We start from the raw sequence: 24,502 nt of genomic DNA, 5'->3' as shown, positions 1-24,502 counted from the left end.
GTCTAGGAGGGGTAGGGAGGAAGGTAACTAGGTTGAACGGATTGGTCAACAGAGAAGAGGGAGGGGGAAAAACTTGGTCATATGGTATGAAAGAAGTTAGGGGAGGAGGCTCCCTTAGGGTGCTCGCATAGTGAAGAGGTAAGAGGTGGAGGTGGAGGTAGAGGCAGAGGTGGAGATGGAGGTGGAGGTAGAGGTAGTATCGCATAGTAAAGAGGTTTGCGCACGCAGCTTTCCTACAGCCTCGAACACAAGCCAGTCTTCCACTATGTGACATCCAGTGTACAAGTTATTTGGTTAGTAGTAAAATTTTTTAAATGTTTAGCGATAGCAGTGATGACAGTGACGAAATGTCGTCAGCATGTAATTGGTGGCTGATTGGTACTTCTAGTAATCGCGAATTCACTGCTCATCCAATTAATCAAGTGCGACAAGATCTGGGAGAATATCACCATCTGTTTTCCCAAATAAAAGAATACCCAGACAAATTCCAGGAGTACATGAAGATGTCACCTGAAACGTTTTCATACATTTGCGCCAATGTGTCACCAAAGCTGGATAATTGCAGAAAATACTGTAACCTCCATATTAACCCTATCTGCTCTGAAGAACAGATTGTAGTAACAATAAGGTAAGATTAGTAATTAATCATTCAGTATAAAAGTATTAACAAATTATTTATTAATTTATTATTATTAAATTATTAATTTATTTATTTAAATAAATCTTCTGTTGCCTCATCGTAAGCCGACATAGGGTTTATCATGAAGAAAAGTATATTAAATTATATTTCTATCTAGTAATGTCTTAAGTTTTATTACCACATCTGCAATGATTTCGGAGATCTTGAGGTGTTCCGCGACACAATTGACACCCTGTGAATGTATACACATATTACCAAAACATATCAATAGTTTATTGATTAGTCTATCGACAATAGGATATTTAAAATAACTGGTGTATTACGTTTTGATTGTGTTGATATAAATATACTGTATTGAGTTGTTCTATTGCAGGTACTTGGCAACTGGAAGCAGTTATAAGACTCTGGGGTTTTCATTCCGGATGGGGGATAATACAGTGGGAAAAATTGTGAGGAATGTATGCAAACTACTATGAGGCAACTTTCAACCAAAGCATATGCCCATTCCGACAATTTCAGATTTTGAAACTGTGGCTAGGAGGTTTGAAGAAGTTTGGAAATTTCCAAACTGCATTGATGCCATCGATGGGAAACACTGCAAAATTAAATGTCCAGCGCTTTCTGGGTCCATGTACTTCAATTACAAAAAAATATTTTCGATCGTTCTGCAACGAGTGGCAGATGACCACTACAAATTTCTATTTGTTGATGTAGGTGGTTTTGGCAAGCAAAGTGATGGGGGCACTTTCAAAGCATCGGATTTGGGCAAGTTGTTGGAACGGAAGGAACTAAACGTTCCAGGTGAAAAATGTTTGCCCCGAAGTGATGTTAAGGTGCCCCATGTTTTTATTGCGGATGAGGCGTATCCTTTGCGGGAATATTTGATGAAGCCGTTCTCACAAATAACAGTTGGTGAAGCTGAGGATGTGTACAACACCCGGCTGTCTAGTGCCAGAAAGACAATTGAATGTGAGTTTGGCATTTTATATGCTAAATGGCGGATTTTAAGTGGGTGTATTGAAACATCCCCGGAAAGTGCAGACCAACAAATAAAGGCTGCGTACATTCTTCGCAATATCATAATTGATATAGATGGCTGGAGTCCAAGTGTGTCCGACATCCCGCCTGTTCCTGCCGAAGCCAATCTACAACCTTTGGGGAGATCCAGAAATTCCGCTTCAAACCGTGCGAAAGAAGTCAGAAATTGCTTTAAGGCATACTTTGTGAATAATGTATAAAAACTGAAGGAGATTGAAAGTAAAAATAGTTTTTTAACAAAAATAATGATCTTGGACCCTAAATTTTTGTACTGATTTGTTTATATTAACCTATTACAATAATCCTTTTTGCACATTTGTTACAGTACATTCAAGTGTTTGCATGAAAATGAAGTTCCACTGTCTAAATATTTATTATGTTATATACTCAGGCCTTTTCCTTATACGGTACTTAAAAATAGATCATATAAGGATTATAAAATAGTTACATTACCATATATAGTATAGTTTTAAAATACCCTCGTCCCAGGAAATTTGCTAATATATTAGGTTTCCAGCTTCGACTATTGAAAAGTTTGAAGGGCTTATTTTTTAAGACAAATCTCATGTTGTATTGTCTTATTTGTTTATTTTTTGCTTACAAATAACCCCGTACAGTTTCGGACAGCCAGAGCTGGACACCCTGTATAATTTAGTCTAGACATACCTGTACAGTTCAATTCGGCTGCTACAGCCTTCCATTCTTTGTCCAACACGTGACGGTTGTGGTGGTGTTTGTTTCTTTTGTCCCACAGAGCTGTACGACTTTGCACTGCGATAATTATTTCTTCCTTCATTTCACTACTACTGCCGTTCACAGTTATTAAGAAAAACTAACCAACACTATAAAATGTTTTTAAAATACAGAACTGTAGGCATACGTCGTCGCGTACTGTGTCGGAGTAGCGCCCAGTGGAATAGGGTAGCGGTTGGGGAGGGGTAGAGTGGTAGGGGGGCCTGGAACGCACCAATCACGGAGAAACCTCCCGATGAACCTCGCGGTACACCGCTCGAAAAGACAAACTCGTTTGTCTTTGAAAGCGGTCCCGCGCTACCTCCTGGTGAACCGCGAGGTACACCTCTACCTCGACCTGCTCACTATGCGCGCGCCCATAACACACAATGTATTTGTGTTACCTCGAGGTACCGCGACCTCTACCTCTACCTCCACCTCCACCTCTTACCTCTTCACTATGCGAGCACCCTTAGGAAGGGCACGGCCTGAACTCTCTCACCTGAACCATCCCCCCTCCACCTGCCATGCCCTTCCTAAGGGAGCCTCCTCCCCCTAACGTCTTTCATACCATATGACCAAGTTTTTCCCCCTCCCTCTTCTCTGTTGACCAATCCGTTCAACCTAGTTACCTTCCTCCCTACCCCTCCTAGCCTGGTATAAAAGGATGTGATGGACCTCTGTAGAGTTCACCTGATGATGACGTCTAACGTTGAAACCATGGTCGTGAATAAATATTAATGTGAAAGCACAAAGTTCTTCTTTTTAATTTAAACATTTAAAAAATCAATAGAGCTAAAGCGAGCAGCAATTAAATGCGAGTACATAGTGTCCTGCCTCTTTAAATAAATTAATTCACTTTTAACCCCCTCGCGGCTAATCTGAATGCCACCGAGCGAGTCCACGGTTTTTGGCCATTGCGCAACTAACTTGAGCACTCCTGTTTATATAGACCCTGAGAACAACGCACCAAATCAAGTGTCACTAACGGCTGCGATGCTGGCCACACTATACTCTGTTCATTTTACCTCTGCGTGTGACCTGGTGTGGCCAAAGCAAGTGCAGATGAGGGGAGGGAAAGTTTCTCGACATGTGACTTTGCCATTGCCAATCAGCAAACAGTAGGCGTGGCCTCAGTGAGTCGCTCTCAGACCTCCGCCGAGTGAACATCGTGAATTTGCTCGTGGAGCAGTGTTGCCAAGCCTCACGCGTTCTCCATGTATGTGACTAAGTATGCCTTCCACCAAACGGTGCCTCATTCAGCGTGGTAGCTGACAATGTCATGGGCTTCTGTGAAAGGATTATCCCCAATGCCTTCCGAATGAGTAGGTATATTGTCTCGGCGCCGGGGCCAAAATACCTGTGACTCACACGTTTTCAATGACAAAGTAGGGCGGCTATGTACATTTGGCAACGATATGTTCGCTCCTTCTCTCTCTCTCTCGTATCAGCGAAGCCATCCGAGAATGCCCGGGATCTCACGAAAGCTCACCCGCAGACATAAAGTGAACAGACTATATCACTGTTATCAAAGGCGCAACGCGTCCTTTGCATACCTATTTCCCCACTCAATTCAAGGGACCAGCTGGTTTTCCCCTGACACCGCAGACTGCATCAGTTTACTGTGACGTTGAGTGATGCGAAGCATTCGCCTGATAAATCACTGCTGGGAGAGTTTTGGGATGAAGAGCTATATGGGTCAAGTGAAGCAAGGGAGACGAAAGAGAAATATCTCCCATAAACTGGGCTATAGGATGAAAAATAGCCAGGAGGAAATTCCTCCAGATTCCAGAAATTGCGGAACCTTTGGGGATCAGGCGAGGAATCCCAGTGGGTCGAACGTTGGTATTTTGGTTGTTTGTTCACATGTTTATCCATACATGTAGCAGTGTCTCCATCAACGAAACAAAGTTTTAAAATCCTAATGATAACCCCTGTATTCATTGATTACTTTGTCCGTGGCAGCCGCTAAGTTAAGACGTGTTTTTTTTATGTGTTCGACGATTTTCCGTTCACACTTAATTTTTTGTTCATGAATTTTGGACCAAAAGAAATAGTGTGACGATGTCACAGCCTCCATATACGCCAGAATAAACTCCGTGTGACTTTTTCCAATTTCAAAAAATAAAGAGAACCTTAAAGATCCATCGATTTACAATCTCAGATGGCATTAAAAGAAATCGCTGACAGAGCTATAGGCTACCTTAACCCTTCCGTGACTGTGTGGGGTAACTCAGTTACACCAAATTATGTTACTTTTGTACATTTTTTATTTTGTTACTTAGATATTTTTTTGTATTTGAGCTCAATCACTTTGTCGTTATTTAGGCGGCGAATAATTTTTTTTAACATTTAAATTGTTTTCAATTTTTATTCGTGGGGTTATTAAGTGGAAAAACTTGTTTCTCATATGAGTGCACGAATAAATGTTGGTCGCAATAAATTTTATTATATTATAACTTCAACAACGCCAATATTCTACATTATGGCACCTTTTTTTACTTGTTTTTTTCATAGCATGTCAGTCAATGTACAGTTACAATAGCAAAATAAGAAAGATTCCTGATCTTTCGCACAGTCGATGTAAAAACCTAAATGTAGCCTGCAATTTGTTTATCAATTATAGAAAACAAGATATTATATCATCAAAAAAAGAGCAAGATATTATATCATCATGGTGTTGAATTACAGAAATTACTAATATACAGCATATAATTTATGAATTATGAATGGAGTGTCTAAGATACCCTCACAGTCGTTCGAGTAAGTTTTCTAGGCACAGTCAAGGACGAGTTGAAGATAGTTTGAGATGTTTCGAGGATTGAAAGAAGCATAGGCAAGAGAGCATAATATCTTTTGAAAAAATGAAGTACGAATAAATTTCTTCTCAAAAAACTAAAAGTCCCGTTATTTTCTGAACACAACTCGTCCATTCGAAACACGAAAAAATCGTTACGAGCGGCAGGAAGGCATAGAACCTACAAAAAACGCAAATACTTGCCCAAGCAACACAGAATTCTTGTAATGGATATATAGGAAGAATATATAATTTAATAATATATAAAAAAAATAAGTAATGGTGCCACATATAATGATAGTATAATGCTTACATCGTGAATGCATCCTAAAAGTATAAAATATAATAACGAATAAATAAATACGTTTTACAACCAAATTCCCGTTTATTTAACAAACCTTGTACAATAGGGGCGGTCATCAAACAACTTTTTTCGAAAGTCAAAGTTCGGCATATTACAAAATGTAGCCCGACGTACCAAATGAACAGAGAAAAAATTTTGTTCATGTAGGTTGACATCCTACGGTTGCACCAGGGCCGTTTATGTTAAGCTTAGGCAACCCGCAACACATTCCCTCTTTTTACGCTATTTCGGCGATAAATGTCGTGATTTTAATGATTTTTTCAGCCGATTCTGCACCAGTCATGTACTAAATAGTCGAGGTAAGCAACATAGGTCGAATAATAACGTTTATTATACAATCACCGGTATTAAAATGCAAAGAAACATAAAAAACTTGGAAATTTTCTTAATTAATGGTATATATTTTAATTTGGTGTACTCGAATGGGCATGATCGCACTAATATGACCCTACCGTTTATATACAACAACATTTTTCCCCTCTCATCCTAGAGTAAGGATCTCCTCATCTCCCTATGGCCCGGCTATGAACTGATATAAATACACTGGTCAGGGATGCGAAAAGCCCTGATGCCTTCATCTGGCGAATAGGTCTTTCTTGCCTGCAATATCCTTTGGAAGGCTACTCTTCGCGCTTCGACCCTTTCATCATTCACCAATGAAATTTCAGTTTTCTGGATGAGCGAAGAACGCTTTGCTCTGGATGAATTTCTCTAGAACTCTACTTTTTACGGAATTGTCTTATTCTCTTAAGCATTTCCCAGATATTTTCTGCTTCTGTAATCTTCCAATTTTTCTTTATTGTGAACCCCTTAGGAATATAGAGTTTCATCATAGTCTCGGTTATTGAATTCAAAGCCACTGTTGGTCGTCTTGTTTCTATGTAAACGCGGATCACTCTGTTGGCCGTCATTCCCCATCTGCTGTTATTCATTTCCCCATTATCGCGATCAGCCAGCTCTTGTGGGATGTATCCCCTGGAAATACCACGAGCCATGTCCAGCGAATAGTTTTGGTATTTGCTGATGAAAGATGAATTTAGTTCAGGATCAGGTAGACCAAGATCAATCGTCTGAAATTTCATTAGAGGTAGCTGCGCACAGGTCTTTAGTTGGCGACCAATTGACCCAATGTAGATATTTGGTCCCATCTTTGGCCAATCAAATTTCTCCATTATAAGTCGAAGAGGGCGTTCATCTGAATGCAGAAGGCATTTAAATCTATAAGGCACGCCCGAGACGCACGTCGATAAAACATATAGCGTCTCCCTTCCAGCCGGTCACGTTGTTCGAAGGTGATCCATCACAACCGATGCACCGTATAGAAGACGTGTCAATTATAGCAGCTTCAACTAATTCGAGGATAGAGTTTCCGAGCCATTCTGTTTCTCCTGTTTCAGTTTATGCATGTCCCAAATGAACCCCGCCGGGTTCTGCAAGGATGACTACATGCTCTTCGGTTATGTCGTGATGCGCACTTTATTGTTGCTGCACAATTCCCTGATTTTCGTCTTCTCTTTTCTTCCCTCGAAGAACAATGCTATCCTCGGTTGATCTCTAAGCTTTTCCATATCCTCTGAAGTCGCAAGCTCTCTGTATTTCTTCCTTTGTCGCGCAATTTTCTTCCGGTCGACAATCATCGATGCATTTTCAGGTGTCACCTGGCCGACGTCTTCAAACGCTCCAGTCACGAGGGTTGCTGCAAACCGCTGGCTGCGTTGTGCCTTTTCACCGATTGGTAGGTCACAGGCAGCTTCAGGATGTTGCGCGCCGAGCTATTATAGGATGGGCGGAAGGATGGTTGCCATTCGTCGCCGAGCACAGGTGGCGAGTCATTTTGAACTTTAGAGCACTAAGACTTGAATTTAGAACCAATTTTCTGGGCAAATGATGCCCTATTTTCAAATAATTCCTCCGTTTTTATAATTTTTTTTTGGCAGCCTTCTTCCTATGTTTTTTGTGGTTTTCCAATCAATGGTCCCGATCACTATTTCTCCGGTTGATCTTTGGTCTAAAAGGAATGATCTTCTTCTTCCTTCCAGGATTAGGCTACTAAGCCTGTTCCGGCTCCACATCACCATCTTTTCCTTGGTCTTCCTATACTTCTCTTGCCAAATGGTTGATATTCCATTGCTTGCTTTGGAATTCTTTCATTTGGCATTCGAAGTAAATGTTCTTTCCATCTATGTTTGTATTCTTTTAATTTGTCAGTGACCGCTTGGACACCCAGTTCATCTCTTATTTGAGTGTTTCTTATTTTATCCAATATTGTGCAACCTTTAACTGATCTTAAAAATTTCATTTCAGACGATTCTATCTGCCTTAATTCCTTCTTTTTTGTTACCCAACATTCTGATCCGTAGAGTACAGTAGGGACTGCCATCACTTTGTAAAATTTTATTTGTGTTTCTTTTCTTGTTTTGTTCTTCAGAGTTCTTCTGATAGTGCCACATATTCTCTGGAAAGTGTTAACCTTATTCATAGTATCTTTTTCCTCGTCATATGTTATGTCGCATCCTAAGTACTGGAAGTGCGACACTTGCTCCAGGACTTGATCCTCAATAACAATTTTTGTTCTTATCGGGTTGCTTCCTAAAAATGCCATAGTCTTTGTTTTGTTTTTTGAAATTCTCAGGTTGTATAGCTTGCTCAACTCGTGTAGTCTGTGTACTGCCATCTGGAGTTTGTCCTCTTTATCTTGTATTATAACCTGATCGTCAGCAAACAGCATCGTATTTAAGTATTGAGATGGTCCTATTTCTATGCCTGGTGATACATTATTCTCTTTCCACATTCTTAGAACGTCATCTATGTATAGATTAAACAAGGTTGGGGATAGGGTGCAACCCTGTCTAACTCCTCGGTTAGTGATAATTTCTTGGGTGATCTGTTTCCCTGTGTCAATTACAATTCTGGTGTCTCTGTATAGACTATGGGAAGCTTTTATCAGATGTCTAGGAAACCCTCTTTTCTGCATAACTGACCATAACGTTTCTCTATTTACACGATCGAATGCTTTTTCAAAATCTATGAATGCCAGATGCGTTTCCAGATTGAACTCTCTTCGTTTTTGAATTATTTGTTTTAAAGTAAAAACATCGTCGATGCAAGATCTTCCTTTCCTAAATCCAGCCTGTTCTTCTAATAAAATGGTATCAGAGATAGCTTGTAGTCTAGTATTTATTATTCTACTGTCAATTTTGTATGCAGTATTTAGTAGGCTTATACCTCTGTAATTCTCTGGATTATTTCTTTTTCCTTTTTTAAACAATGAAACAACCTTCGCCACATTCCAATCCTTTGGGATTTCAAGCTTTTTCCAACACATGTTGTATAGATGGAGGATTCTTATTTGTAGGGATGTACCTCCATATTTTATCAGCTCTGATTCAATTCCATCTATGCCAGCAGCTTTCCTATTTTTTGTCTTCTTCAGAGCACATTCTGATGAATGACATTCTGATGAATGACATTCTGATGAATTCAGGAATGATATTTCTTCATTTTTAATTTACGCCTTCGGCTTACAAATGCACTAGGCCAATTTTGGAAGACACATTGAGGAAAATAAAACAATATTTTAACATCTTCCTTAAATTAATAGTGTCTCGATGGGCAACAGAGGAATTTTTCTTCTTTGTGCTCTTCATAATTTTTTTACATTTCGTGTTGTATCTCTAAACTGCCATGAGGATGCCGCGGTTCGACATTAAAGGTCCAGACGCGTCGTTCTACACTTGGTCCACTTTGTCGGCGACAACATGGGCAATCTCCTGGACCGATTGATCAAATTCTCATCTTTCTTGCATCTTTTCCATCTTCACCCACTAGTAATACTTCATAATATCTTCATATGTGGGAAGATATCTCCCAAACATCTGTCGAGGAGCGCCAAAGAGATGACTCTCAACTGAAGAGCGTGTCAATGCATTCATTGTTTATTTTAGTTGCTTCTCCATTTAAAAAAATCACTTCGGCACGAAATCCTTGCCTCATAAAACCTTGCGAAAGGCCATCCACATGTACAAGACAATTCATCAATAGCGTACAGGGAATATGTATATAGTAAAGGAGAATAGAGGGGAAATGGAGAAAAAGGAGAGGATACCGGCAAATGTTACTTTGTTTAAATTTGTATTTACATAGCCTTCAGCAGCTCACTTCCTTCCAATCTGTTTAATTACCATTTATCTCTACCAATTTTGGATACAAAAAAGATTGCATCATACCTGGTACGTCATAAGACTTGAAGGGTGGGTAGTAATGGGAGAAGCTCGAGTTGGGAGACGAGGAGACCCTTACTCCAGGATGAGAGAGGGGAAAAATGTTGTTGTATATAAACGGTAGGGTCATATTAGTGCGATCATGCCCATTCGAGTACACCAAATTAAAATATATACCATTAATTAAGAAAATTTCCAAGTTTTTTATGTTTCTTTGCATTTTAATACCGGTGATTGTATAATAAACGTTATTATTCGACCTATGTTGCTTACCTCGACTATTTAGTACATGACTGGTGCAGAATCGGCTGAAAAAATCATTAAAATCACGACATTTATCGCCGAAATAGCGTAAAAAGAGGGAATGTGTTGCGGGTTGCCTAAGCTTAACATAAACGGCCCTGGTGCAACCGTAGGATGTCAACCTACATGAACAAAATTTTTTCTCTGTTCATTTGGTACGTCGGGCTACATTTTGTAATATGTCGAACTTTGACTTTCGAAAAAAGTTGTTTGATGACCGCCCCTATTGTACAAGCTATCCTGCAGAGATTTTTAAGCTCTTCATTTTTGACATCATCCAGTTGCTTATTCATCCAGTTCTTTCAAAAAAGTGCTTTAATGCGGTGAGCCTCGTGTTTTAAAAGCTTTTGTTTTTCGACCGGATCCAAGGGACCAGTAGATTCAGTGCTGCTCTCAGGAATTCCTCAGCAAGACACACTCTAGAGGTATATGGAGCCCCGCCCATTTCTCTCCAGCCTTTTACTGGCCATCAGGGATCTCTCTCTCTCTCTTTCTTTCTCTCCCTTCGCCTGATGCAATTCCCACATAATATATGTACCCTACACTTTAACACCCTTTGCACTCCCTCGAGGAACGCAGCCCATCTTTCTTTCCCGTTTAACTCGACGAACCCTTAGCCGTATGTCCGCTTGGAAAAGTACTCTGTACCTATTATACAGAGCGAAACAGCTGAGTTACGGGGTGTGGGAAAGAGAATGCAGAGTAAATTTTGAGGAAACCTTCCTTCTGCTCGACCGATCTTTCACTATGATGGATAACTCGTTCAGAACTTACGCCATCATCTTGAAAATTTCAGGGTACAGTGAGTCTTGGTCTACATTTTTCGGCAATACACAGTGGCGCCGATTCCATGGGGCCAGAGGGGGCCCGAGCCCCCTCAAAAATTCGTTATGGGTGTGAGGAAAAAATGTGTTAGGCTTGTCGATTTTCCCCGGAATGTCCAGATATCGAGATTCGAGTTATCAGTGTTCTAATGGTGATCATATGACTCTTCTAAAATGCTTAAAAAACTTAAAACGCAGTAATTATAAAATTTCCCGGGCCAATATCCCCGGTTTGGGCCTCCCCAGTATTTTTTGTAAGTCGGCATCCCTGGATTAACTCAACCTTGAAGTTTTTACCCCCAGTATTTTCTCAAAAGCAATTTTTTCTAAAAAAATTAGGCAAATGTCTAAATGTTTCCTTTCTACATATAATTCTTCTCTATATATTCTTACAATTTTCAAAACGATAGGTTTTATACGATCAATGCGTCATCGAAAAAATAGAAAAATTCTCGAAGAAAACGTACCTCTCATTTAACTGGTTTTTTAAAAAGACCGATTAAAATCACGCCATCATCTTGAAATTTTCAGCATGTATGGAGTGAGCCTTGGTCGACATTTTTCGGTAGCACAACTTCGAAATTTTTACCCTCAGAATTTTCTTCTCAAATGCATATTTGATCTATTTAAGAAGCAGAAAAATGTTACAAAGATTCATTTCTATATTATAAGATTCTTTTCTATGCATTCAGGCAATTTTTAACATGGTGCAAGCTTTGGCGTAAGCTTTATGGGAGAAATGCGTCACCGAAAAAGGCAAAAAGTACCTGGAGAAAAGGAGATGCATACTCTAAAACACGGATCACCCAGCTCAAACATAAGACGCTCCAGTGCCCTGTAGTAGAAAGTTTCATCATACTTTCGGGAAAGGTCAACTGTGTTTTACTACTCAGCACAACAATTCCCCGTAATGTCCTCCACTAAATACTTCCAAAGGCTGATAAAAGAGATATTAGTCAAGAAATTTCTGTAATGCCTTTAGGAGGAGAAAAGAGTTATGATGCCATGACGACGACCCCTGCAATAAAAACCCAAACGTTGGAAAAGACATGATGGCTCATTACAAGTTTTTCCAAGCCAAATTGAAGAAATTAAATGCTAAATTTATTGCATTGTGCATTCAGAGTTCTCCTGGATATACACAATTACTTATACCATTTATTTGAAGAGGGAAATATGAATTACTTCACTTGTTGTTAAAAGGCAATGAACTGCATAAATTAGGGAAAATTTAAATAGCATACGACTCAAGTTGGACAGTATAAAAAAATAAGTGGTAAAGTAAGTGGTATAAGTAATTGTGTATATCCAGGAAAACTTATAATGGAATACCACAAAGTAATGCAAGAGTTGGTGAATTTTGATTGTGCATTCACTCTACTTTCGATAGATGCACGAGGTACTGATGATATTCATCAGTCCCTGGGGGTATTTCTTTATTTCTAAATCAAAGCGACCACATTTGGAGAATTGTGCGAAAAATCCACAGAGAAAAAAATCATTCGCCTTGACCGGGATTCGAACCCGGATCCCTCGATTTCCGGCCGAGTGCTTTAGCCAGTTAAGCTACCGAGGCGTCATTCATCCATTGGAAATTTGTGGACTATACCGGACAAGGTGGTATGGACTGCTGAGCATATTATGCGACGAGCAGTCCAAATCGTGCGCACGGCGTCACAGCCGGAGAGTAAAGTCCGAACTTTGAACACATATAGGTGTTCTCTCTTTGACGAATTTAAGTATACCGGGACTAGCCACGGTGATAACTTTTACGGGAGTCACCCGCAATGCACAATTGTGCGAAAAATCCACAGAGAAAAAAAATCATTCGCCTTGACCGGGATTCGAACCCGGATCCCTCGATTTCCGGTCGAGTGCTTTAGCCAGTTAAGCTACCGAGGCGTCATTCATCCCTGTGGGATTTTTTTCGCACAATTGTGCATTGCGGGTGACTCCCGTAAAAGTTATCACGGTTATCACCGTGGCTAGTCCCGGTATATTTAAATTCGTCAAAGAGAGAACACCTATATGTGTTCAAAGTTCGGACTTTACTCTCCGGCTGTGGCGCCGTGCGCACGATTTGGACTGCTCGTCGCATAATATGCTCAGCAGTCCATACCACCTTGTCCGGTATAGTCCACAAATTTCCACAGGGATGAATGACGCCTCGGTAGCTTAACTGGCTAAAGCACTCGGCCGGAAATCGAGGGATCCGGGTTCGAATCCCGGTCAAGGTGAATGATTTTTTCTCTGTGGATTTTTCGCACAATTGTGCATTGCGGGTGACTCCCGTCAAAGTTATCACCGTGGCTAGTCCCGGTATACTTAAATTCACATTTGGAGAGCTGTTGGATCTTCAAATGAATCGTTCAATGAGCTAGCTAAGCTGGAGGAAAAAATAATGACACAGAATACAATAATGAAATAACAATAATGGAAACGATAATGAATACAGCAGTAACAACAATGGAAATTCACCATTCCGGAGAGGGTGAGCCCTTTAAGAGAGCTCTTGCTCGCGCGCCGCAAGTGATCACCCATTGAAATTCAAAACAATGCCCCAAAAAGATGCCTCCATGCTTCTGGATTCCACCGCGTGGATTTTCTTTGCGACGACAGTTTCTCCGGTATTCCAACCGGCGTCTTCAGATCGAACAGGCGCTGGTTGGAACACCGGAGAAACTGTCGTCGCAAAGAAAATCCACTCGGTGAAACCCAGAAGCATGGAGACATCATCTAGACAACGCCGCGGAAAACTATGTGTCAACTTGATGTATGATCTTAGGTTTTCCCGGCGTATCAGTTGCAGAAAAGTGTCTCGGGTTTTCCACCGTTTGATGTCGCCCTTGTCTCCCGACGTTTCGATCCGCGACTTGCCTATCATCCTCAGGGGATCTTCATTCGGAAGACATGGACGACATCAACCGGTGGAAAACCCGAGAAACTTTTCTGCTACGCATCAACTTAATGCCCCAAACCGGCTAGATAAATTCAGCTAAAATTGATGCAAAAATCGGAAACAGAAAAAAACCATTGGGTCAAACGTCTCTTCCATGTACGATTTTCGGGATATGGCTCGAAGCCAGGCGAATGAATAAAAAGGCTAAAAAAAAGTACGTTTTTGAGGGGGGGTGGGAGACTTTGCGGAGTCAAACGAATCACGAAAGGAGGGATTGGTGAACAACGAAGGCCTCAACTTGGGCAAACATGCGCCCGAGGCCGAGTTCACGATCGCCCGCGGTGTTCGTCGTGTGCCTAGCGATGTGCTTCGCGGTAAAGAGAGCCGGCACGCTGAAGCCTTTGCTGCTCAATCGCACACACTACCCAGGAAGGGAGAGAGAGAAAAACAAACACCGCAAGCATCCACTTCGTTCACAGAACCTAGAATATGGAAAGCACTTTGCTCGACAAGTAGTACCTACGTATAGAGAGCGCACTTTATGCCGATTTTGTGTTCGCTTTTATCAGAAGAAGGGAACCAAACGCTTACGAAAGCAAAAATCCAGGCGCTTCCCCGGTCAGCTTTGTTAAAAAAACAGGAAATTGCACTTTAACCCTCCAAAATTCCGCTAACCCCGCGGTCAAGGCCTCGCAAGGGTTTAGAGGGTCAATTACCATGGAGAGGTAGGCATATCGGGGAGGACGGGTTATGGAGAAAAGGTATGCATTTAGGGGGGTTCATCCGACCTTATACTGTGTATCCCAAAAATTTTGGGGGGAGTTGGAAGGGGTTGAACCCTACGCCCTGCGGCTGAGACCTTTGCCAGCGTCCGAATAACGGAAAAAAATCACAAAAGCCAAAGAATAGGAGTAGCATGAAAATAATATATATATTATAATATTTCTTACCCAAAAAGGCTGTTATCCAACATATTTGTGAAACCATTACTTCGTTTGTAAAACTAAAACCGCAGATCACACTGCTTCTAAATGTTAGATAAAACCATTTGGATGAATAAATACTGGGACCCGTTTAAATTAACAGAAATCAAATATATCTAATCACGTTTTCATTTAATTAACACAACTTATCCATTTTTGTTTGATTCTAAATGAAAACATGTAGTTTGAGGATTGAATAGGATTTTACTCCTATAAAGTTTCTGATTTTTCCCCAGCACACTCCTATGAGACGATATTGATCAAACTCCACCAAAGAACTGTTCCATAATTTTCTTAATAATAATTAATGAAATAACTTGGGACCCCTGTTCCAATTTCCAATAACTCGGTTACGCCGAAGACAAATTTGCTGTCTAACTTGAGTCATATGCTATTTAAATTTTCCCTAATTTAAGCAGTTCATTGCCTTTTGACAACAAGTGAAGTAATTCATAATTCCCTCTTCAATATTAATTTCGAAGCACGGAGTTCAGCGCTCGGTTAACGATTTGGATCTCCCGTAGGAAGAAAACCCATCTAGCTCAAGGAAGGGTTTCATCCTGAACAAGCATAGATTATAATATTCTGACATCCTTATTAGTTTTTAGGATTCATTGTTATTTCAAACAAATATTTACTTATTTTTACGTATACGGTTCAAAATGCATATCTATGTGTTAAATTTTTATTAAATTATCGTAGATTTGTTGAAAAGCCCCTAAAGTTGAAGTTGAAACTTGTAATATAAATGCTATGCTCTCAATGTGCCACATTTTGTATTGAATAATTGGAACATTCTGACAAGCCATATGGCTTAGAAGGACCAAGTTTGTATATGCAAATAAAGGCAATTATTATTAAATAAATAAAAAATTATACCGTCAGTACACCAAGCTCCATGTACACAGGAAAGAGATAGTTGGTACGGTTTCCCACTTCCATCCCAACGGTCTTCTTTGGGCAGTACATTAGAGAAAAACGGATACAGCAGTAAGGACATCAGTAGGAGAATTTCGTTAGAAAAGGAGGCGTTCATGAAGAGGAAGGAGCTTATGAGAGATGATCGTTATGAAAGTGTTTAAAGCACAGGTTAGTAAATAGTCTGATCTGGAGTGTAGCGCTTTACGGTGCGGAAACATGGACACGAGAGAAAACTGGAGGCATTCGAGATGTGAGTGTGGAGAAGAATGGAGAAAGTGGAGTGGACGGAGAGGAGGAGGAACGACGAAGTGCTGGACATGGTGGGTGAGGAGAGGCAGCTTCTACATGAGATGCGGAGGAGATAGAGGGTATGGATGGAGGGAGTACTTAGCGGGGAGGGAATATTGAAGACTGAGATAGAGGGTAGAATGTTAGGTAAACGAGGGAGAGGAAGGAAGGGAATTGGGTTTTCAGATAGAATAAAAAGGGGGTAGGCCTTAACGTGAATTGAAGAGGTAAGTGCTTGAAGGAAGGGGAGGCTCCTAGAATGCTTGTTAGGTACTTCACGGAAACCTACCCAATCGGTAGAATACATTATCAACATAATAATAAACAAATCACCAAAAAAGACGCTTTTAAAACGGACGTATTTATATACCACAAGGCCCTATAAGGATAAAGCCCGATGGATTTACTATAATGATTATATAATCATTACCATGAGCACATTTAACGAACATGCTTAAATCATACCATTCTACATTCCTCACTTTGAGTCCCTTCTATAATAAAGACTATTTAAAAAAAACTCTCTCCTTGGACAGAGCTCTGTGAAGAGCGTCCAACTTTTGCTGCTTTTTCGCAGACGTGCCGAAATTTTTCAGGTCAAGATCCAAGAATGCAGACCGTTGGGAGACAAGTACCAGACAGGGAAACATTTACTCGTTTAAAATTGCAAGCGAAGGGGAAAGAACACTATGACTAGGGGCTAAAAATACCCACCTAAACGAGGAAACCTTCTTGAAACAAAACGTAGGGACTGGAAAGGACAGCAGTATTTATGAGGCAATTAGACCAGGCTGGAACAGGATTTCATGCAGAAAACGAAAAATTCCTCCAGTGCCTCCAAGAAAAAGGAATGAATGAAGGTGGACATTACGAAGAAAAGAGTAGAATACTCTCGTAGAATTTTAGTTTTTTCCGGCGTATAGTCTGAAGGAACAACTATCGGGTTTCCCACCGGAATAAATTTCAAAAATACGAAGGTTCTACCCCGCACCAACAAATATTGGGATCGAATTGTAAAAGAAGAGATTGAAATTACCCTAGAAGAAACGGACATCAATAGAAACAAGGGTTTTCAAGCAAGCAATACGTGGAATAACATAAGCAACCACGATAGACGAAGACAACAATCAAGAAAGAACTAATTAGGACATCTTAGGATATAAATACATAAATCAAACACCGACAAGCATATCGATGGCTAAGTTCTAACAACATTTATCTCAAATTCGGCCGGTTTGAGATAGGTATCTTAAACAAAGTGTAATGACATTAAAAAAAATAAAATACAAGCAAATAAAAACTCTTTATTTGCAAATGAATGCTTCTTGTTCAGTTTGATGAACTTTTGGTTTTTAATTTCACTGTGCAAGTAAAAGAAATCAATCGTTTTTTTTGCTCTCTTGAAAAGTTGCTATTTTAGAGATACGTGTAGTTAGAACTTAGCCATCGATATGGTTCCACATCCTACCCCTCAAGATGATGGCAGACTCAGCCTTCGAAACGTTGAGACCAATAGTAATGGTACAAACAGCTGTAACGATTTTCCAAACTATTTTACCACAACGTAAACTCGTCAACAATGAAATAGGGACCAATTACCCGAAACCACACCCGGTGGGAAACCCGAGAATAATTTCTTTAGAATCCTATTTTATTACCAAAGGGTCGTACTTCGAAACGTTGAGATCATTAGCAATTGTCAAAACAGATGTAGTTATTTTCCACACTATTTTACCGCAAAGCAAACTCGTCTACAATCAAATAGGGACAAATTGCCCAAAACCCGGTGGGAATCCCGAGAATAATTTCTTTAAGATCCACTTATTTCGAAAGGGTAATGGCAACACAGAAAACTCGCAAAACGTACGGCATTTGTTTTATTAAAGGGCGTAGTCACGGGCGGTGTTGCGTCGGTGGGGGATGGCGGGAAGACTCCCTATGGGGATCATCATATCGATCGCTGCCCCCGACAGATGTCTCTCCTCCCACGGGCCCATTCAACCCCTCCCTCCTTCGACCCCCTCCCGCGGCCCAATTCAACCTCATCCCACATATTCAACGGACTATTCACGCTGGGTCCTCACGTTTTTGTGGGTCGAGACGAGTATCACACATTCGTCCGTTCTCATATCCTACGCCCTGGTAAGAGGTGGAAGGCTTCAGCGTACGATCACACGGCCGGACGAGCGATTCCGCTGAATTTTTATGCACACATATCATCAAATTTTTCGCCATAAAATAACTTGAGGTACGACTAAACTCGGTATCCGAAAGGCATTTCAAAATGGCCAGCGACAAAATTCTACCATACACTGTATAGCTATTTTTCGTGACCAATATCTTCTAAAATCCTCGAAATACTCTCATGTGGGATGCTTTCGTAACAATTTTCATGCATGAATGAAAAATTCTCGGGATTTTCACCGCGTAGTAAAATTTGCAGGCAGCCGACGTTTCGGGTTCCAATTCGTTAACCTTTCCTAATACCTAACGAAGCATCAGTTGCCGTAAGATTTGGTGGCGAGTCGCCTGCCTTTAATTTTCTAACCTGAGGGCGATCCCTAGAAAGTTATTTTTAAATTGTCACCGGGAAACATGTTGCATCAAACCCTTTTCGTACGTACAAAAACAATGCAGCGGAATTGAATATTTCTCCAGATTGAAACCATTTCGACATTACCAATACTTTAAAAAAAATCCGGTAAAAACAGCTCAATTTACGATATGGATGTGATCTTAATAGAGTTAGAGAAAATAAATTAAGGCGTAAAGGCAGTCTAAGGCTGACTAAGAGATTAAACCCAAATGCTCGTTCAAAAAGGTGAAGATAGAGGTTTAATGATGGAAAAATTTCGGTTTTTGGAGCAATCGATTTTTAATCAGAATGAAAAGGTCTACGTTTCAACAAAAATCGAAATTTGAACTAAAGTATCGATTAATCAAGTAATCGACGGTTTTTGAAAATATAGTATTTACAAAAACATATTTATTATTCGTTCGAGAAACACTCAAAATAAGCATTTGGGCAGTAGAAAAATATCAAAAAAACTAATACGAAACTCTTGAGTGTTACAAAATAAACACCATCGATAAAAGCAGATTTAGATTAGAAGTCTAGTAGGTTTTTTGGAAGGGGCAACCGATAGCTGATGTGATTCGCGCCACAGGGAGAAGTTGAGTGAAAGGGATGGAGAAAAACCCCGTGCAGACATTAATCTGCCCTTAACGAGAGGCGCCAAGAGTACCAACCCTGTACGCCCCATCCGACGGGTGGTGTGTTGCACGTTTGGTACCCTTAACAAGTTAATCAAGCAGAGAAAAGCAATACTTGAAGTTCCCTCCACAAAAAAATCAACCAGCGACTGAAAAATAGTTACCTCCGCCGGTATTGGCCGTTTACCGTTTGTCGTTGCCGTAAAATCATTTACCGTTACTGTATGTAGGGAATGGAATAATCTTAACCTTTCAACTAGGTATTCATCATCAATGGCATCTTTTAATGGGATAGTATTGGCATCTTTTAAGAGGAGGCTACGCAAAGCAGTTTTCACCTCACAACTAGCTGGTTGATATACACGACACTGAGCAGTGCCTACAACCAAGTGATATGCATCACTAAATGTTTATATATATATATGTTATACTTTATGTTTAATTGCATGTGTAATATTTGTGTTTTCTATGTACCTCATTAACTATGTTGTATTTTGCATGTAACATGACATTAGCTTTCACTCAGTAGGTTTTCGCAGGTTTTCCACGCCCCCTTTCTTGTGTTGCCGTTTTCCTGCAGTGGGTTTTTTCGCTGAAGGATACGAAACCCTAATTCTCATGTTTTTTCCCACAAACAGAAATCTTTTTTCTTGCACAGAATTTTTAAATATACTTGTTCATTTTTTTTACATTTAACAATTAGTGTATATAGTATATGTTTTCTATAGTAAACGTTTATCTACCGTTTTAAATATGTTGGCATTGACGCTATCAAGGGGTTAAATGGAAGAGGGGACTTCTTAGTCTCAATCTCGCCCAAATAAAGATATCTTATTATTATTTGAACCCGGAACCATTGGGTGGGATGCCACCACACGAACCCTATCTCAACGGGTAGATTCAGTCCAACCAATTTGTTAGAATCAGTGGCGCAGCGAGGGGGGATTTGGGGGATAAAACCCCCCCAGAGCTCAGAAATGTTTTTAATTTTAATCCATTTTACGTAATTGGATTGATATTACTAATTGAATAGCTTAAGGATTAATAAAATATCCCTCAGAAAGCCGTAAAACTCATCATTTTGAACAATTTTTATTCTAATTCCGCAATTTACTAATCTCACACCTACCGCTGATCCTGATGGGTATTCCATACCCCCACACACCCCGGTATTAGTTGCACCTAAACCTTCCCCAGCCTCAATTCCTGGCTGCGCCCCTGGTTAGAATATTAATTAGAGCCATCCACCCTGAATACAGCGTTGGCAAGTGTAAAAAAGTCTACGTTAGCTTAGTCATCGTGTGGTAGGTAGATAGCGAGGGCTGGAGAGCTTTGGAAATCTTTCATCAAACGTACATACGTGGACGTCACTCGGTAGCTACGGAAAGAGGATGTGTGAAGAATCCCTTCGTTAGCACGGCGATTCGGATTCTCCAACAGGAGAGAGGAACACACTAACTACATTACACCTCAGAGTGTATACACCCCTGAATTAGACTCACGCACACAAAAACATAGGGCTTCAAGCTCTCAGAACTCGAAAGCAATAAACGTCGGGGGCAATCCGATTTTATTACTTTATCCGAAATGACGGATGTAGCAAAGTCGCCCCAGATTTTTCCAACACTCGCGCCGTAACGTTATTATTATTTTTTTACGTAAAAAAACCGATCCGTTTGAAAGATTTATGGGGGAATTTTTGGGAATCCGGATGGGGATATATTGGGAATGTTTTATTGGTACCATTCGCTCCTATGCACAACTCTCTCAGATCTTTTGAATGAGCATCCTCGACAATTTCAAGATCACAACCGGACGCTGGAATACCACTGGTTTCTAGATAGCCGCGGTAAACAAGTGGAGTAGAAAACTGTTGATTTATGCTTCCGCGGAGTGGTGCAGTAAGCGCATTAAAATTTCTGGGTTTTCCTCCGCGTTTATTTATTTCCGTGACGACAGTTTCGCCGACGTTGCAGCGGGCGTCTTCAGGCTTGAACCTTGAAGACGAATCGATGCGGACAACAACCCGGAAATCTTGCTGCAGCTGTAGAAAACCCTTCGGCAGGCGATATAATAAAGGCCATAAAATAGATGGTAAGGCCTTTCACAACATATTCGACGAGGCAGATTGGAATAACATACATAATTAACAGTGTCCGGCGATACTTGGTGGAAATATTTGATCTCCATGAAACTAAATAACGAATGGTAAACTTCCACACTATTTTACTGAACTGAACACCGACCCGGTTTCGTTATGATAATGGCATTACGTGTCGAAACCGGGTCGATATTCATTTAAATAAAATAGTGTGGAAGTTAACCATTCATTCTTTATTCTCATGGAATAACATATCAGAACACACGGTTACAAATAGGTATTGAACGGGTAATTCAACGTCAACTCCATTTAAAAAAGTAACATGTTCAACCCATTCTTCTGATTCCATCCAATTGAGGCTCTTAAGGTGACCCCTGTAAGTAATAAAAAATACAAATTTGTATATCGGAATAAAAAAAAGACAATAAAGTTAGGGGATACAGCAAGGCATTGGGGCAATAGCATATTTGATCATGATCATCATATGTCAACGATACTAAGATTGGTTTGACGCAGCTCTCCATTCCTCTATCCTATCCGCTATCCGTCCCTTGCCCTTCTTCCCTTCCACCTGTCCTTCTACTATTGTTTTCATCAGGCCATCATGCCTCATAATGTGGCTAACTAAGTCTTTCAGTCTTCACTTTAAGGTTTATAAAAGTGCTCTCTTTTCTCCCACTCTTCGTAGCTCCCCCTCATTACTTACGCGGTCGATCCATTTTATCTTCATCATTCTTCGGTAACAATCTTTTCGAATACTTCCACCCTAGACTTCTCTGCTGCTGACAATACCAAGCCTCGCTTCCATAGAGAAACATGCTCCATGTGTAGCATCTGATGAATTGTTTCCTTACTTCCATGCTTTTATACCCAGCTGTAAAATGACTCTTGATATTGTAGAACTTTCACTTCCCCTCCCTAAGCGTATGATAGTCTTATTAAAATACAGATAGTTGCAGCTTATTTTTTCCGTATCAAAAGGTGGGGTTGGAAATGTTTTAATTAAACAAAGGACAGTTGAATACGTCTACTGAGTGATCAGTTTTTACAACGGCCGCTCTGTTCGACTGTTTCCCACCAAATTGTGCGGTGATGATGACAATGTTAGTAGAAACTGGGCTAAGTGATTAAAGTTATTTCAACTGCGTTCCGTAGGGGGCGATTAGATGTTAAATAAGGAAGAGTAGTCAAAGTCCAGAGGATGAGACGCCTCCGTGTTATTTTAAATGACCAGCGCAATCAATTCTTCCAAGACCAAAGGACTGACGTTCGAGTCCACTGGCATCCTTCCCACACCTTGTCCTAAACCGCCTCCAGCGAAGACACGCAGGAGAACAGATCAGCTAAAGCCAGCTCAAAGGATCCACACCCACCGAATGAATAACTACACCGCATTTCTGTTCCAAATGGGCCCCTTTTTCCACCACGCGGGGGTTGGCAGACAACCAAAAGGTGACCCCGATAAACACAGAGATTCAGGATTAGGAACGAAATAATGCATTTCGTTGCCAGGAAATTTACATATAACGGGTTCGTGGAAACTACAAATAATTGAAGTGAATTCTCAAAGTTGTGCGGAGGGATAACGAACTCCAAGTATTTCTTAGACTATCTATCGGTAACCTTGCTCACATTTCACACTTCACGTGGTGAAAATAAAAAAGTTCATTTTACTTGGTATTTTAAAGTAAAAGAAAAAGTATAGCGAAAATTATTTTTAATGAAAGACAAATCACTAGCTTAAAAATATTTTTTTATCCGTGGATTCAGCATTACCAGCAAGTTTTACCTTTAAAGTAAGCAAGGATAAATTAAGAATCCCGTTAAGGCATTGCCTATGTTGGGATAACTCGAAAATGGATAATACGAATTGAAAAACATGAGTAAACTGAGACCAGATACGAAACATAAATAAATGCATGAAAAAATAACAATCTGTAGTTTAATATCAAAATGCCGCGAACACAAAAAAATATTATAAATCACTTAGAAATTAACCACCAACTTCATAGAAAACCAGTAAACATAATTGATAAATCAATGGAATCAATGGTTGTCGAGGTTACTCTGTGGAAGTATGGCATGGCAGGTTAAAAAGTTAGCTTTGTCGCATTTCACACAATATTTATTAAAAGACTCCAACGGTTTCAACCTTCTCAGTTAATTATCAAGCGTTTAAAAAGGAGTTGTTTGTAATACGACAAATTTTACTTTGAAATTATTTATTTCAATTTTCCGCGCGTCCGAACCAAGTATTTGAGATTCAAAATTGTCAAATCATATTAAAAATACTTTGAAAGTAGCAACTGACATTAATACTCGAATCAATGCTTATCTGGATCCATAAACACCTACACGGCATATCCCTCATCTCACCTCGTGCCGAATATATTTGTCACGGTTGGGAGCTTACTGTTCAAACATCAGGCACAATTTTCCTCCGCTTAGAATTTAGAAGGGATTACAGAACGTCACTGACAATGAGTCAACTTCAATGACTCATCTACGAAAAAAATAACTCGGTCGCGAAAAAAAAAAGATTGCTGACACGTGTGCGTTGGAGGGGAGGATCGATATTTCCCTCGTTATGCACTTATCGAACACAAAAAAAGGACAGAAAAAAAATGCAAAAAAAAGTTGAAGGACGAAAATATTATTTTTTCTCTTCCTTTCGGTTTATCGCAACCAGAAAAATGTCCCTTCAAATTTTCATTCCGCCATTTGCGCACACACTCTCTGGAAACACATCAAACTGGAGCCCCAGGGGACGCTGGGAAACGCGTTGCTATGGATACTACACTCTCGAAAAACTCGGCGGTAGGCGAGAGAGAGAGTATAACTGTGGAGAGAAGAAAAATGAAGAACGATATATGGAACAAACTGAGCTGGAAATAGAAGCGACAAGTGCATTTTCACATCTCTATCCCTCCTTCCCTTTCTGTCTCTCATAAAAGATGCAACAAGTAGCGACGAAGCAAAACGTATTACTACTCCGATTTGGAGGGAGGTGAAGAGGGAGGCTAGAATATGAGCAGGTACTCCCGTGCGTTTAATAAGGGGCGGAAGAAGAAAAAAATATGTTCAAGCCGAGATTGAAAATGAACGAAAAAAAAATGAAAGGCGAAAATGAGCGGACACAATGGTAAGGCCACTTTCCCCTTTAATGACGGAATGGCGAT

The 24,502-nt window shown here is 40.2% G+C and overlaps 2 protein-coding genes across 3 annotated transcripts in view; one reads left to right on the top strand and one right to left on the bottom strand.

Annotated features, from left to right (window-relative positions):
* The window catches only part of LOC124164191 (tyrosine-protein phosphatase non-receptor type 11-like), a 1,101,414-nt gene that overhangs the window by 337,978 nt on the left and 738,934 nt on the right, over nt 1-24,502 (bottom strand). The window lies entirely within an intron of this gene.
* On the top strand, nt 373-1,923 carry LOC124164192 (protein ANTAGONIST OF LIKE HETEROCHROMATIN PROTEIN 1-like). The gene is made up of 2 exons (XM_046541404.1): nt 373-628; nt 1,014-1,923. The coding sequence occupies exon 2, from the start codon at nt 1,138-1,140 to the stop codon at nt 1,876-1,878; it is 741 nt and encodes a 246-aa protein (XP_046397360.1). The 5' UTR covers nt 373-628; nt 1,014-1,137; the 3' UTR covers nt 1,879-1,923.

Source organism: Ischnura elegans, chromosome 8 (genome assembly GCF_921293095.1).
Source record: "Ischnura elegans chromosome 8, ioIscEleg1.1, whole genome shotgun sequence".
NCBI lineage: Eukaryota > Metazoa > Arthropoda > Insecta > Odonata > Coenagrionidae > Ischnura > Ischnura elegans.
Note: the sequence above shows the minus strand (reverse complement) of the source record. Positions and strands in the feature narration are given on the sequence as shown.

Coding starts and splice junctions, on each gene's coding strand:
- LOC124164192 (XM_046541404.1), top strand. CDS start 1,138: ATGCCCATTCCGACAATTTCAGATTTTGAAACTGTGGCTAGGAGGTTT.